Below are 13,553 nucleotides of genomic sequence, written 5' to 3'. Positions count from 1 at the left end.
GTCCTGAACTGAATAAAATAGAAAAAGTGAGCTCAGCACCAGCCTTCCCACCACCTCTCCCTCTCTCTCTCTCTCTCTCTCTTCTCTCTCTCTCTCTCTCTCTCTCTCTCTCTCTCTCTCTCTCTCTGTGTGTGTGTGTGTGCTTCCCTATGGATACAAAGTGGCCAACTTCCTCAAATTCCCCCATGCAGCCTGACTTCCTTGCCATGGTGGGCTGCACCCTCAAACTGTGAATCATAAGTTGTTTTTATCAAATCAATGTGAAAAGAAATGACAATAAACCCCCACTGGTTCACAGCCTTTCCTCTGTAGGCCTCAGAGTGAAGCACATACAATGGGATACTTCTAGAGGGGCAGGGGGCAGGGGGCAGGGGGCAGGGAGCAGGGGCTGGGAGTGATGCACCTATTCATGGAATGTCGTTGTAGCAACTGAGCCTAGAGCTTCAACCTGCTTGGGCCACTGAGTCTCATAAACCCTTGTGTGTCAGGATCCCGTGGGAACTAGGGATTCCATCCTCTGGTGTCTGGTTGGGAATGGGAGCTGGGCCTCTAGAAAACAACTGGGAAGCTCCTGATGCGGGAATACCAGAGGCTACACATTAAGACATGCTCCTTCATGTTTGATTGGCAGGTGACTCAGACAGAAAGAGAATCTGATCTGCTGAGAATGGCACATAACTCCTTTCTGCATTCCTCCCTAAGACTAGCCTTCCCACAGCTGGCTCAAAACAGGAATGACCAAGAAGGGAAAGATCAGTCCCATCCATACCCACTGAAGATATCAAGGCTGGTGGTGGCTGGAAAGGAGACCCTGGCAGGGAAGCCTGAGGCCCAGTCCCTTCTCTGGGGTGTGTGGGATGCTGGCCAGATGAGGCAGTACTGCTGCTCACTCACCACACTGACTGATGTTCATGCGGAAGAGGGGGAGTTGGGAGCCATCAGCACTGATGCAGTAAAGACTCTGGCTGTCCAGCCGGGCCTCCCCCTGCTCCTGCCACAGCTGCATCCAGCGGATGTCACAGCTGCAGTTGAAGAAGTTCTGCTCCAGTCTCCTGTGGGCAAGAAGAGAGGGGAAGGAATCCCTGAACGGTGGATGACCCAGCTCCCTCCCAGGACCGAGGCCAATGGGCCCCTACTGCTCCTCCATGAAATAAGCCAGACTCAGACAGACAATCACTATATTTCCTCTCATTCGTGGATCTTAGACTTCATATAGATGCACAAAACCATGAGAGGAGAAAGAGACAGACAGACATGAAAGTAGAAGGAAAGCTGGAGGAAGAAAGGGAGGGAAGGAGGGAGGGAGGAGAGTAAGAAACTAGCTGGAAGAACAAGGAGAAAGAGAAGGGCATCTAGGAGTGAATATTGTCAAACACACGTTACACTTGAAATAAATTATCTTAATGGGACCCATCACTATGTGCAATGAATATACTCCAATAAAAAATTTAAAAATAATAAAGGAAAGGGGCTGGGGAGATAGCTTAGCTGACAAAGTGCTTGACATTCAAACATGAGGATGGGAGTTTGGATCCCTAGCACCTATAAAAATGCTATAAATGACAAGTGGGCATGGTGGCCAACCTGTAATCCCAGCGCTCAGGAGGTAGAGACACCGGATTCCTAGAACAAACTCACTAGTCAGAATAGCCGGCATCGGTGAGCTGCAGATTCCACCAAGGAAAACAGGCAACAGCAGCCTCGGGACTCACATGCAGGTGCACTCATCCTCACATACGCTTATGCCCACATACATACACATATTCGTGTTCCCTCCCACACACAGATGCATGCAAATAAAATCAAAATAATAGTGAAGAGGAGGTTAAGTGAGGTCACAAAAGAAGTAATAGAAATAACAAATAATAAATAAATAGCATTAAGTCCATGCACTTGGTTTCAAAAGTGATAATTTCACTGAAAACACAAATTTTACCCTCACTTAAATCACCGGGCAAAGAGGCCCTTTCACATGTGTCAAGTTGAGATGCTCATCTTCATCTTCTTAAAACCTCCCAGTGGCTTTCCCATTTCGTTGGAATTAAAACCCCTATGAAACCTGGTTTCTCCATCACCTTCCTGATGTCATCTGCTCCTCATCATCAGCAAACCATACTCAACCTATGCTTCTCCATCATCCATGGATGTCAACTCCAACTTACCCATGCCCTTATCCAGCCGCACTATCTTCTGCCCAACCCCGTCCCTATCCAGCCACACCTCCTGCCCACATCCAGCCACACTGATCTTCATATGTGTATGCTCACTGGTGTGACTAGTTTGGACCTGATTCAGGGCTTCTACCTGCCTGCCAAGCTCTCTTCCAACATATCTGCAAGAAGGGTTCCCTCACTTCATTAAAAAACTGTAGGACATTCTCTGACCACCATCTATATCAAAGCTGCTACAACCCTGTCCTTACACTATCCAGCCCCTCACCAGATGCATTTACCTGTCTAGGATTTATTACAATGCCATAACACCTTAAATATTCATATTAGTTTGTGTCTTTGTCTTCCCAGATACAAAGTTAAGCTCCACAGAGGCCAGAGACGTAACCTGTTTTGTGCATTGCTGCAATCACAGAACCTAAAACTGATCCCCAGATATATTTTCCCTGGGGGAATAGATAGTTAGCTATTTCCAAGACATATTCCAAGGCCATCTTGGGACCAGTTTTATTCCTTCATGAATTCAATGGTTCCTTAATGAGCACCTGTTCAGTCTCTGGCTGTGGTTGAATGCTGTTAATAGAGAGATGAATAAGGCAGTCCTTGTCCTCTGGGAGCATTCACCCCAGTGAAGAAGAATGGCTGATGAGGAAGAGTCAAGTCCAAAGCCCTTGTTCTCTGCAGATTCTCCTTGTGCCTTAGAACAAGTCGAATCCCTCCTCCACTGGGTAATTAGGAGAGTGACGAACAGTGCTAATCAATCCCCCAAACCCTCAAAGAGCACAGGGTGAATCTGAATGCCCAGGCCATTAGGGGAACATGATTCTCTCTCTGGTCTATTGAAGGGATTGATCCATTGGCACTTGGGAGGAAAGGCACTTGGGTCATTGAATATTTTTTAAGCACTGGCTATTTTTGACAACTGGCAAATTCTAAAATAGTTAGGCATGCATCAGCATTTGTCAGCTTGCAGGAAAGGAGGGGCACAGAGAGAGGAACTCTGTTCCTGATGACTAGGACAGCACAGGTAGCATTACAAACAGCCACATGGCTTATCATTCTCTTGGTCTGTGAGCATCCATTATTTGTCATTCTTCGGGATCTTTTGGGGAAAAGGCAAGGCAAGGGACCCAACATTTACTGGGTACCTGCTTCTCACAGAAATCTTGAGAAGTAGCCAATATTGTCCCCACAAAAACAAGAAAGTCTATTAATAATGTCTAAAGGGTTTCATAGTCAATCTTTTCTGTCAGCTTGATGACCAGATTTATAAACAATATGGAGACATACCTCTGGGCATATAAGGGCAGAGATGAACAGGGGATCCCTGCCCTGAATATGGGTGGATTGAGAGAACCTGAGAGAACTGAGTTAAAAGAACACAAGTTTAGCATCACTACTTGTCTCAGTTTCCTAACTGTGGACGCAGTGTGGCCAGCTGTCCTGTGCTCCTATCATCATAACTCTCCACCATGATGGAATGTACCCTCAAGCTACAACAAACTCACATAAACTCCTCCTTAAGTTGCTTTTGTCTGTTATTGGATCACAACAATGAGAAAAATAACTAAGACAAGGAGTTAGGATACATGTTCCATGCTCCATCACACAAAACTGTCTTTATACTTCCCACTGCCTCTTCCCTGGGCAAATGCTATAAAGCCTGGGGGCAGAGGAGGCACCCACAGTACTCCCTCGACTCCTGGGGCTCTCTCCAAGAAGACTAAGTGGTAGAGGAAAGTGGTCATGGAAAGCAAAGGGCAGCAAGGTACAGAGGTCATGTCCAGGAGCACAGGAAGTGGGCATGGAATTCAGTGGTAGAAGATTTTGCCAACACATTGGGGAGTTTGGAGTTTGTGCACAGAGAGGTGAGGAAAGCACTGGACCACCAGTTACCAGTTGATGTTTTATAAGCATGGGGCCACCATGTACAGTTGTGTGGTGTGTGCATTTCTCAAAGAACCCAATGCAATGCCAGAATTCAAACCAAGTGCCCTAGAATGGAGCTACACCACTCCTGAGAGGACATCTTCTCTAACTCAAGAATACAATACGGGCATCAGCTGGGCTGGCTAGTAGGACCTAGACCTATGTTGAACTTTTGTTCTCCAGACTCCAGTTCACACTTAAACTTTTCCTGGGCATCCCAAATAATGTTTGTGCATTTGGGCTTTATCTCTCATTATTTTTTTTTTGGTCAAGGTAGTTTTTATTTTCTATTTAATGTCATTACAATGAAACTGAAAAATTTAACTATTATCATGAACTTTTCATTTATATTTAAAATTAATGATAGTTTTAAATGAAAATATTAGAACATTATTTACTATATTAGAAATTGAAATAGCCATTTTGACAGTTAGATAAAATCTCAAAGTTGTTTTAATTTTCATTTCCCAGATTACTAAGGATGAAAAACAACTTTTGAGATATTTCTTAGCCATTATTTTTCTTCTATTGAAAACTTTCTGTTCATATCCATAGTCCATTTTTAATTGGGTCATTTATCTTCTTGACTCTGTTTTTAAATTGTGTTCTTTGTTTACAGTAGATACTAATCCTCTGCCTGATACATAGCTGGCAAAGGTTATCTCCCAATCTATGAGTTTCTCCTTCACTTGATTGATTCTTTCCTTGTCTACACAGAAGGTTTTTGTTGTTGTTTTATGAGATCCTATTAATTGTTGGCATTAATTCCCAGACAAATTAATGGATTCCTACTTAGGTGGTCAAAAAAGTGTTCTACACCTAGATCCTGTAGAGTACTGCCTAATATTTTTCTAGCAGCTTTAAAATTTCAGGTTCCAAATCTCAGGTCTCTGTTGCTCTTGGAGATGATATTTCTGCAGGGTGGTAGATACGGGAATAAATTCATTCCTCTGCATGAGGACTGGATATTTTCCCAGTATCATTTGCTGAAAATTCTGTGTTTTCTCCAATGTATGTTTTTGGGCTCTTTGTTAAATATCATATAGTTTTGAGTATTCAAATTTGACTCATCTATTTTGTTCCATTAGTCTACATGTCTGCTTTAATTCTAGTACCATGTTGTTTTTATTACTATAACACTATAATATACCTTGTAATTTGCAATAGCAATCCCTTCAGTATTGTTCTCTTTGCTCAGATTTGCTTTGGCTATCCAGGATCTTTTCTGAGTCCATGTAAATTTTAGAATTTTTTCTCTTCTTGTGAAGACTGCTATGGGTATTTGACTTGGTATTACACAGAACTGTACATTGCTTTTGGTAGAATAGACATTTTCACAATAATAATTTTACTGAGCCATGATCACAGGGTGTTTTACCATTTTCTAGTGTCCTTCTCATCTCTTTGGAAATTAGAAGTTTTTGTTGAAGAGTTCTTTCACTAAAGTCCTTGGTAAGGTTAAGTTCAAGACATTTTGTTGTCTGAGAACATTGTAAATTTGAATGTGTTATGATCACTTTCTCATCCTGTTTGTTGTTGGTAAGGTGAAAGGCTACTGATTTTTATAAGTTGATTTTGTATGTTGTCACTGTGCTGAAATTATTTTTGCTTCTAAAAGTTTTCTGATGGAATTTTGGGGACCTCTTATATATAATATATCATCTGCAAATAGGGAAATTTTTCTTTTCCTGTTTGTGTCCCTTTAATTTCTTTCTCTTGTCTTATTATTCCAGCTAGTGTTTTGACTATTATACTGGGAGGGAGGGAGGATAGTGGGCAGCCTTCTTATTCTTGATTTAGATGGGATTGTTTCATGTTTTTCTTCATTTAAGATAATGCTAACTGTGTGTTTGTCATATATACCCTTTATTGTTTATACATACTAACTACATTCTAAAGGCACGTTCTCTTCAGTTCTACTCTCTCTAAAACTTTTGTCATGAAAGTGTGTTAAATTTTGTCAGAGGCGTTTTCTTCGTCTATTGATATGACTATGTGAATTTTTTTTTGTCTCACTGTGGTGAGAAAGTTAGAATGGCTAAAATCAACAAAACAATTGACAGCAAATGCTAGCAAGGGTGGGGGAAAGGGGAACCTTCATTCACTATTAGTGGGAATAGAAGCTGGTAATACCACTCTGAAATCAGTATTAATAATCACCAGAATGCTAAAACTTAACTTACCATATGACCCAGCTAAACTATCCTTGGCATATGCCCAAAAGACTTGACATCCTACTCCACAGATTCTTGCTCAGCCATGTTCAAAGCTGCTCTATTGACAATAGCTAAGAAATGGAAATAGCCTAAATGTCTTTCAACAGATGGGCGGATAATAAAAATGTGATATATAAACACAATTGGAATACTACTCAACTGTAAAGAAAACAATGAAATTTGCAAGCAAACACATGAATCCATAAAATGTTATATTGAATGAAGTGACCTAGACCCAGAGAGACAAAAGCCACATGTTCTTTCTCATCTGTGGTTTCTAGCTCCAAATCTTCAGTGTGAGTATACAACACAGAGTAACTAAAGAAATCAAGGAAGTACAACAGGACATGTAGCAGGGAAGGGAAGAGTTTCAGGGGGAATAACAGGACAGAAGGGAGATGAAAGGGGGTAGGAGAAATGGAGAAGAAGCTGTAATTGCAAAGCAGTGGCATAGTCAGTACAACATGAGAAGGAAGGGGAGGGACAAATAACACCCAAGCAAGGAAGGGTATCATTTTGCATCTACCTAAAACAATACATACCTATGAAGAGAAGTTATGTCACCTGTGCTGACAGTGCTCCCCACAAGAGCTACAGACTGACAAAAAACCCCAGTAGCAGGCATGAGAAACCCCATTAGAGACTACCAAAATAATATAGACTCTTGCTGTTGCCCTTGGTTTCCTCCTCTCAGAGGTTGAAAGTAAGCTCCTACTGTGGAAGACACAGATCCAAGACTTGGATTATTGGAGTTAGATCTAGTCCAGTGGTTCTCAACCTGTGGGTCATGCCTTCCTTTGGGGGGAGGGGAGGTCACATGTCAGCTATCTTTCAACAAGATATTTGTATTGCAATTCTTAACAGTAAAGAATTACAGTTATGAAGTACAATGAAATAATTTTAGGGTAGGTGTCACCACAACATGAGGAACTGTATGAAAGGGTCACAGCATTAGGACAGTTGAGAACCGGTGGCTTAGGCTAAAAGCCTGCTTCCTGTAATCTAACTTGAATAATACCAAAAAGTTCTATGCAAGTTACCAGAGGAGGAAATCAATCAATAGTCCTATATAGCTGTGATGTCTATCAATCACAACAATGACCAGCATGACAAGATATCCCTGAAGGTGCAATAGTGGCACCTTCTTGGTGGTAACCAGCAGCCGTCGAATTGGACTGAAGGCTCACCAAACACGGGAAATACGGCCTAGTACAAGAAACCTAGTTAACTTCCTGTGACTAGTAAGGTCATAGGTCTTAGAAGGGAACCTACTACTCTTACTTTCCTAGACCAGCGTAATTTCTAACTACATTCTAAAGCATAGCCTTATAACCACAGATTATAATAGCTCTCACTCCTCATCAAAAAAAGCTCTTTACAGCAAATGGAGACCATCACAAAAAACCACAACTAGACACAATGTAGAAACCAATGAATCAACAAGAGCCCAACCCAACAGGCATATATACAACATGACTGGTACACCTAAGGTCCACTGAAGAAGGGGCAGAGCAATTGTAACAACCAGAGAACCAGGAGGTCTGCTGTGAGGTTGTGTCCCCTATAAATAGCTGCCTAAACAAGACCTGAATTATGTATGTATGTATGTATGTATGTGCTAAAGCAAAAGGGAGGAATCCCACAAGGTCTGATTCCAAGACAAAGAACAGCAGGAAATTCATGACTGTTGAGAAAAAGGGAGAATTGGCCTCTCCTAGGGCTGAGCCTCATCCCCAGTTGTTTATCTAGTATAGAGAGCTCAAACCTGAAATCGTATACATGTAACAAAAATGGACTCAGCAGGTTATATCTGTATGTTTGTACATATACAGGTATATGTAACAATAATAAAAGATTAAGAGGCCACCAATGTAAGAGGGAGTAAGGAAGGATCATGGGAGAGGTTGGGAGAAGGAAAGGGGAGAAGTGATAGGATTATATATTTTTAAATATTTAAAATAAACGTATAAAAAGAAATTGAAGCTGAGGAATATGGACAGCACCACACTACATTATCACAGATTCTATTGGTCATCAAGGCAGTGGTGCTTTCATACCATGCACCTTTTGGAAGGCTCCGCTGTCACCTCAGAAGAGGATAAAAGTGGAGAGAGAGGACAGACAATGTCTCAGGGCTGTTAAGAAAGTAAACATCACCCTAATTTCTACCTTCACCTGAGAGCATCCTGGGGACCCTGTCCCGGGTCTCCCTGGCCTACCATTTAAGGCCCTGGACTACAGTGATAAAAGCTGGGGAGAGAGACAGCAAGCAAGTGTCCTGCAGACAACACAAACATAGCAAGGCATGTTTTGATATGCTGCTGGGGCAGAAGGAAAGGGAAGAGTAGAAGTCACAGGAAAGGAAGGATGAAGAGGAAAGAAAAGTTGTACGAAAGATGGGCTGATGGTCTCCAGAGGGTGGGAAACAAGCGGTAGAAGAAACATTGGGTTGAAGGCAGAGGAGAAAGTGTGAGTCGAGAGGGGAAGATGGAACATGGCAGGAATGAAAGTCAGGGCAGGGAAGGGAGAGGTCAAGGGCCTGGAGAAGGAAAGGGTAGGGTCAGTCAGGAAGTCTTGGAAGAGCTCCACTCAGAGCCACGTAAGATGCCTATGTAGCTGAGAAATGAGACAGAGAAGAGAAAAATGCGAAAGAGAAATAGAGGAAGAGTGTGGGGGTGTGAACACCGGTCACCTGGCAAAGGGCATCTTGTGCAATCATAACGACTTAATGGCGGGCCCCAGGTCCATGAGAAAAGGTCAGGTGCAGTGAGCGGTGAGCACTTGGAATCCTAGCACTGAGGTGGCTGAATCAGAATCTCTGGAGCCTGATTAGTGATTGGTGAGCCCCAGACAACTGAGAGACCCTGGTCCATAAAACAAGGTGAGTGGCACCTGGGAAATGACAGGCTGACCTCTGGCCTCCATGTGCACGTTCAATACATGTGCACTTGCAGCCTCACATATGCGTACATGGAGAGAGTCACTACAATAGCATTTGTATCATTCTGTTGTGGTACTGCCCTCCACATAGGACTTTGTTTACCCTTCACAAGGGAGCAGTGTAGGGAAGGCAGGGACATCAGATGACATCCTCAGGAAAGCAGAAAATCAAGATCAGTGTTGATTCAAGGTAAAAAGAGGTTTAGCATTGGAATGGAATGGTTTGGCCTCTTCTCGTAGAACCAGGCAACTCTGTTGAATGGCATTGAGAGTCCAAATGTTTCAAGAAGTGCAAACTGAACCAGGTCAGCCCGGATTTCCCCAGCTGCTCGCACATCAAGATGCAGCCATTCATTATTAAATAGATGTAAAACTACAAATTATTTACCTGTGTTGGGAAAGCTAGACAAGTGGGGAGTGTTACCAGTGTTGCCTCAAGCCACATAGTGCATAATACAGTCCATCCTCTTGTTGAATTCTATGTGTGGGCACAAACCAGCATCCCAGTGGCCCAAAAGGCAAACCATGCCAAAGTGCCCTGAGGCTGGCAGGAAAGTCAGCTGAGCTGCCTTGGATGTGCCACAGATGCTGCCAGGCACTGGCTCAGTAACAGTTCATATCCTTTCATCCTTTCTGTCCCAGGCTTTGCTTATACAGCCTGGTCCAGCAGAAGGGATGCACTTGAAGATATGGTGCCTTGCTGTTAACCAGAGTATGTTAGGAACTACACAGGAACCCTGTGGGCTCCTCCTCTTAGGAAGACAAACCTAGCAAAAGACATTTTAAATCCTAAAGTTCCAAACAGAAGTATCCTGCATGCCCCATGAATCCAACCCACAATCACCTTTATGTCCAGACCAAAAAATAAAAATGCTGTCAAAACACAGACACAAGAGTCCTAGTTCTTAGCTGGACACTGCAACTCTCCCAAGCAATCAGGGCTCAGCAAAAGAGTCTCAGCCATAGCTGCAGGGGCAGACTTGCCAAGCTTAGAGTCCTGCTCTGTGTTCCATCAATAATGCAAGAGGCCCCATGAATAATACAGCAGCAACTGCTTCAGGACACAGTTTACTGGTGCCCAACCCTGGCCTCAAGATGGCCCAAGGCCTAATCGCAGGGCCCTGGGGAGTTCCCACAGATTAACTCAGCCCATTCAGGCACAGACGGAAAATATATATATATATATATATATATATATATATATATATATATATATATATCACTTTGCAGGATCAGCCAAAGTCATGACTCTGTGTTCAGAAAACATTGATTGCCCTCCAGTCATCATTAGGGAGGTCTCCTTCTCCTCTCTGTACCATCAGCAGTGCCAGGTATAATCCTGAGTCCAGGCTGGGCAAAAAAGGGAGGAGACTCATGTGAGCAAGGGCAAGGCCACTGCCACCAGACAAAGGGCACAGCCTAGGCCTCCTCAAGATAATAGACTGTGCTAAAAGTGCATAAATATGTATGCAAGGTGAGCTAACTCAGTTATGCAGAGCAATGGGTTGAACAGTGCTTTCCAAAAAGCTATGTCCAAGTCCCAACCCCAGGACTTATGAATATGACCTTCTTTGTTGACAGGGTCAAGGTAAGAAAAAGGGTTGTTATCATTCTGATGTGGGTTATCATCCTGAACTCACTCATAAAGGACTAGGATCTTTAGAGAGGATGTGAAGGAGGTTAAAGAACAAGGAGACAAGGAAGTCGGCCATGGAGAAGGTGGTAGAGGCTATAAGGAATGCTGCCACAAGCCCTAAAGCACCAGGAGAAGCCAGAATCTGGCAATGTCAAGAAGGCTTCATTCCCAGAGCCTCTGAAAGTAGAGGAGCTCTGATGATACCCTGACTCAGACTGCTGGCCTCAGAATGGTGAACAAAAACATTTCTGTTGTTTTGAAGTCGCCAGTTTTGCAGTGACTTGAGAAGGCAACTATCAGAAATGGGACTGCCAGCAAAACCTCCCAAGACTCAACTTTAAAATCTATAAGATGGGAATGAGTGTGTTCCACATCATTTCTCTACATTAATGCTAATACGTGTCTCCATGCTTTGTGGATTAAAAGGGAGTCATAAAGAAGCCAGAAATTACGACAGCAGCAATAGCATTGCTAATGCAACTACTTGGTGTCTTGCCTGAGAACTTTCAAAGTGATCACAGCCAAGACTAGGAGGAAGGACAGGCACAGGATCAGCTCAGCCTTCTATGACCCTGAGTTCATATTTACCAAGTCGATTAAATCTGCAAATTATAACAGAGGTAATTACCACTTTGCTTTAAGAAAATGAAATATTCCAATCTATTTCAATCATGTCTGTTCCATGCCTATGGAGTATGAAGAGAAGTCTGCTCAAGATACATTCATGATCCTCAGAATATTTCTGGAAGGTTTCTGTGTTGTGGGATGATAGACCTCTGGTGACCCTTGCTATTGCCTAAGGTGCACCATGGGATTCAGAACCCAAGCATCTTTTCTTCCTAATTCATCCTTTATCTCAAAGATAATCTCTCAGAATCTTGCTGAGTTTAAGACAGACAGTTCCAGTTTCAGAGGGAAAAAATAGTAGCATCTTGCCTTAACCAGAAACTCCTGGTTACAGTACAATGCCAAGCCAGACTCTATCAAATCTACCAGTGAATTTCTTCTGGCTACTCCATAGCAAAGCTCAGAAGATACTTTTGGCTCGCTCAGTAAGAAGGGCCCTTCCTGAGCTGGGGAGAGACTGAGTCAGGTGATTGCCAAAAGCCCTCCCTCCAATCTCACAAAAATCAAAGTACAAGAAGAGTCTTGGCACCCAGAAAGAGATGAGATGATTTGGGTTTTCTATGGCTCCAATAAGGGGAGCCAGCTATCTTGGCTCTTGAAAGGACATTCAGGTTATGGCACTAAGTTAGGGGCTGGAAGAGAATGGATTTTGCAAACAGTGCCTTCAGGTGGTGGTCATCCTAAAGATGATAATATTAGCCTCCAGATGACCAGTTTGCCAGCTATGTGATCCTGGTCTGTTTATATGACTTGGCTCAGACTTGAATCCCTCATTTGCAAAACGGGTTATAATAGCAACTGCCTTGTAGGGTAACTTCAAGGATGAGCCAGAACCCTGTATGTATTCATTACTCAATGAGTGTCTTCCTTCTCCTTTGCTGATGGGATGCAGTACATATTCAACCCTATTAGAAAATAAGGAGCCTCAACTATGTCAACTACAACATCAACTGTTACATCAAAGATTGTGCTTTGGGAGGGAGGTTGGTTGGGGCATGGCAAAGACCCTCAAAAGAGCCTTCATGGAAGAAGGAAATGTGCCAAGATATGGCTAACTACCCCATTTACCCTGTCTGTTTCTGCAGACATTCACTGGAAGCCTCGCCTGTCTGGCTCGTGACTCTCCTGGCTACCACAGCACATTGAGTCCCTCTCCTACAAGGCCAAAATTCTTCCTGACAACACTGGACACATCCGGAAACCCCATCCCACAGGCCCCGTTAAGTAGACCCTGGCAGTCTAGATGGCTCATGGCAGATGGTGCCATGTGGACTAATCAAGAAGTCAGACAAGAGAATCCTACCCCCTCTTCCATTTGCCAGGAAAAGCGATTGTTTGGATTTTAATCATAGCCACAGCTAAGAGCCAATGCACAGCCCCCTCCAGCCCAAAGATAAATTTTCCACTCTCAACATTCAATTCTTCCTGAAAAAATAGACCCCCACCAAGGTGATTGCTCCTTAGGGAGGGGCTTCTTCACCCACCAATATAATTTTTTTCTGATTTAACACTATGACAGAAATGAAATACTGTTTGGATATGGTGGCACTCACATACTGACTCACTCTGCAAGGCATGTCTTCATTCCTCCATAAGTTACATCTAGCTCACCGGTATATTGATCCCAGGCAAAGATGAATGCAGAATCCCAAGATCCTCTGGGAGAAATGTGACATTTTCTTTAAATATATATCCACAGAACAACTGTTTCTAAATCTCCATGAAGCAGGTCACCGGGGCAGCACACCATTGATTTCACATACAACAATTTCTTAGAAAAAAACACTGAACATTTTCTCAATAATTCAGCCTCTAACAGACCCTGACATCTTCTTGGGGGACACTGTTTCTGGCCTCCCCTATTTTAAGGGGCTAGAATTGTGAAGAACTAGATTCAAAAAGACAAACCTTGTGTCCCCAATCAGTTTGAGGTCATTATGCTTTGTGGTGGTTTTAATGAGGCTTTGGGAAAGCCTCAGGCATTTAAAAACTTGGTCCCCAATTGGTGGCTGTTTTGGAGAATTAGAAGGTATG

General features: G+C 43.1%; 1 protein-coding gene across 7 annotated transcripts in view; it reads right to left on the bottom strand.

The window, feature by feature from the left end:
* Positions 1 to 13,553, bottom strand: part of Ntrk3 (neurotrophic receptor tyrosine kinase 3) — a 368,787-nt gene that overhangs the window by 255,798 nt on the left and 99,436 nt on the right. For all 7 annotated transcript variants that reach the window (XM_035441374.1, XM_035441375.1, XM_027408171.2 and 4 more), the window contains exon 5: positions 895 to 1,052. In XM_035441374.1, the coding sequence (XP_035297265.1) occupies positions 895 to 1,052 (158 nt within the window). The remainder of the gene's footprint in view (positions 1 to 894; positions 1,053 to 13,553) is intronic.

The sequence above is a fragment of the Cricetulus griseus genome, chromosome 3 (assembly GCF_003668045.3).
Source record: "Cricetulus griseus strain 17A/GY chromosome 3, alternate assembly CriGri-PICRH-1.0, whole genome shotgun sequence".
In the NCBI taxonomy this organism is placed as follows: Eukaryota; Metazoa; Chordata; class Mammalia; order Rodentia; family Cricetidae; genus Cricetulus; species Cricetulus griseus.
This window is presented reverse-complemented; position numbering and strand designations above follow the sequence as displayed.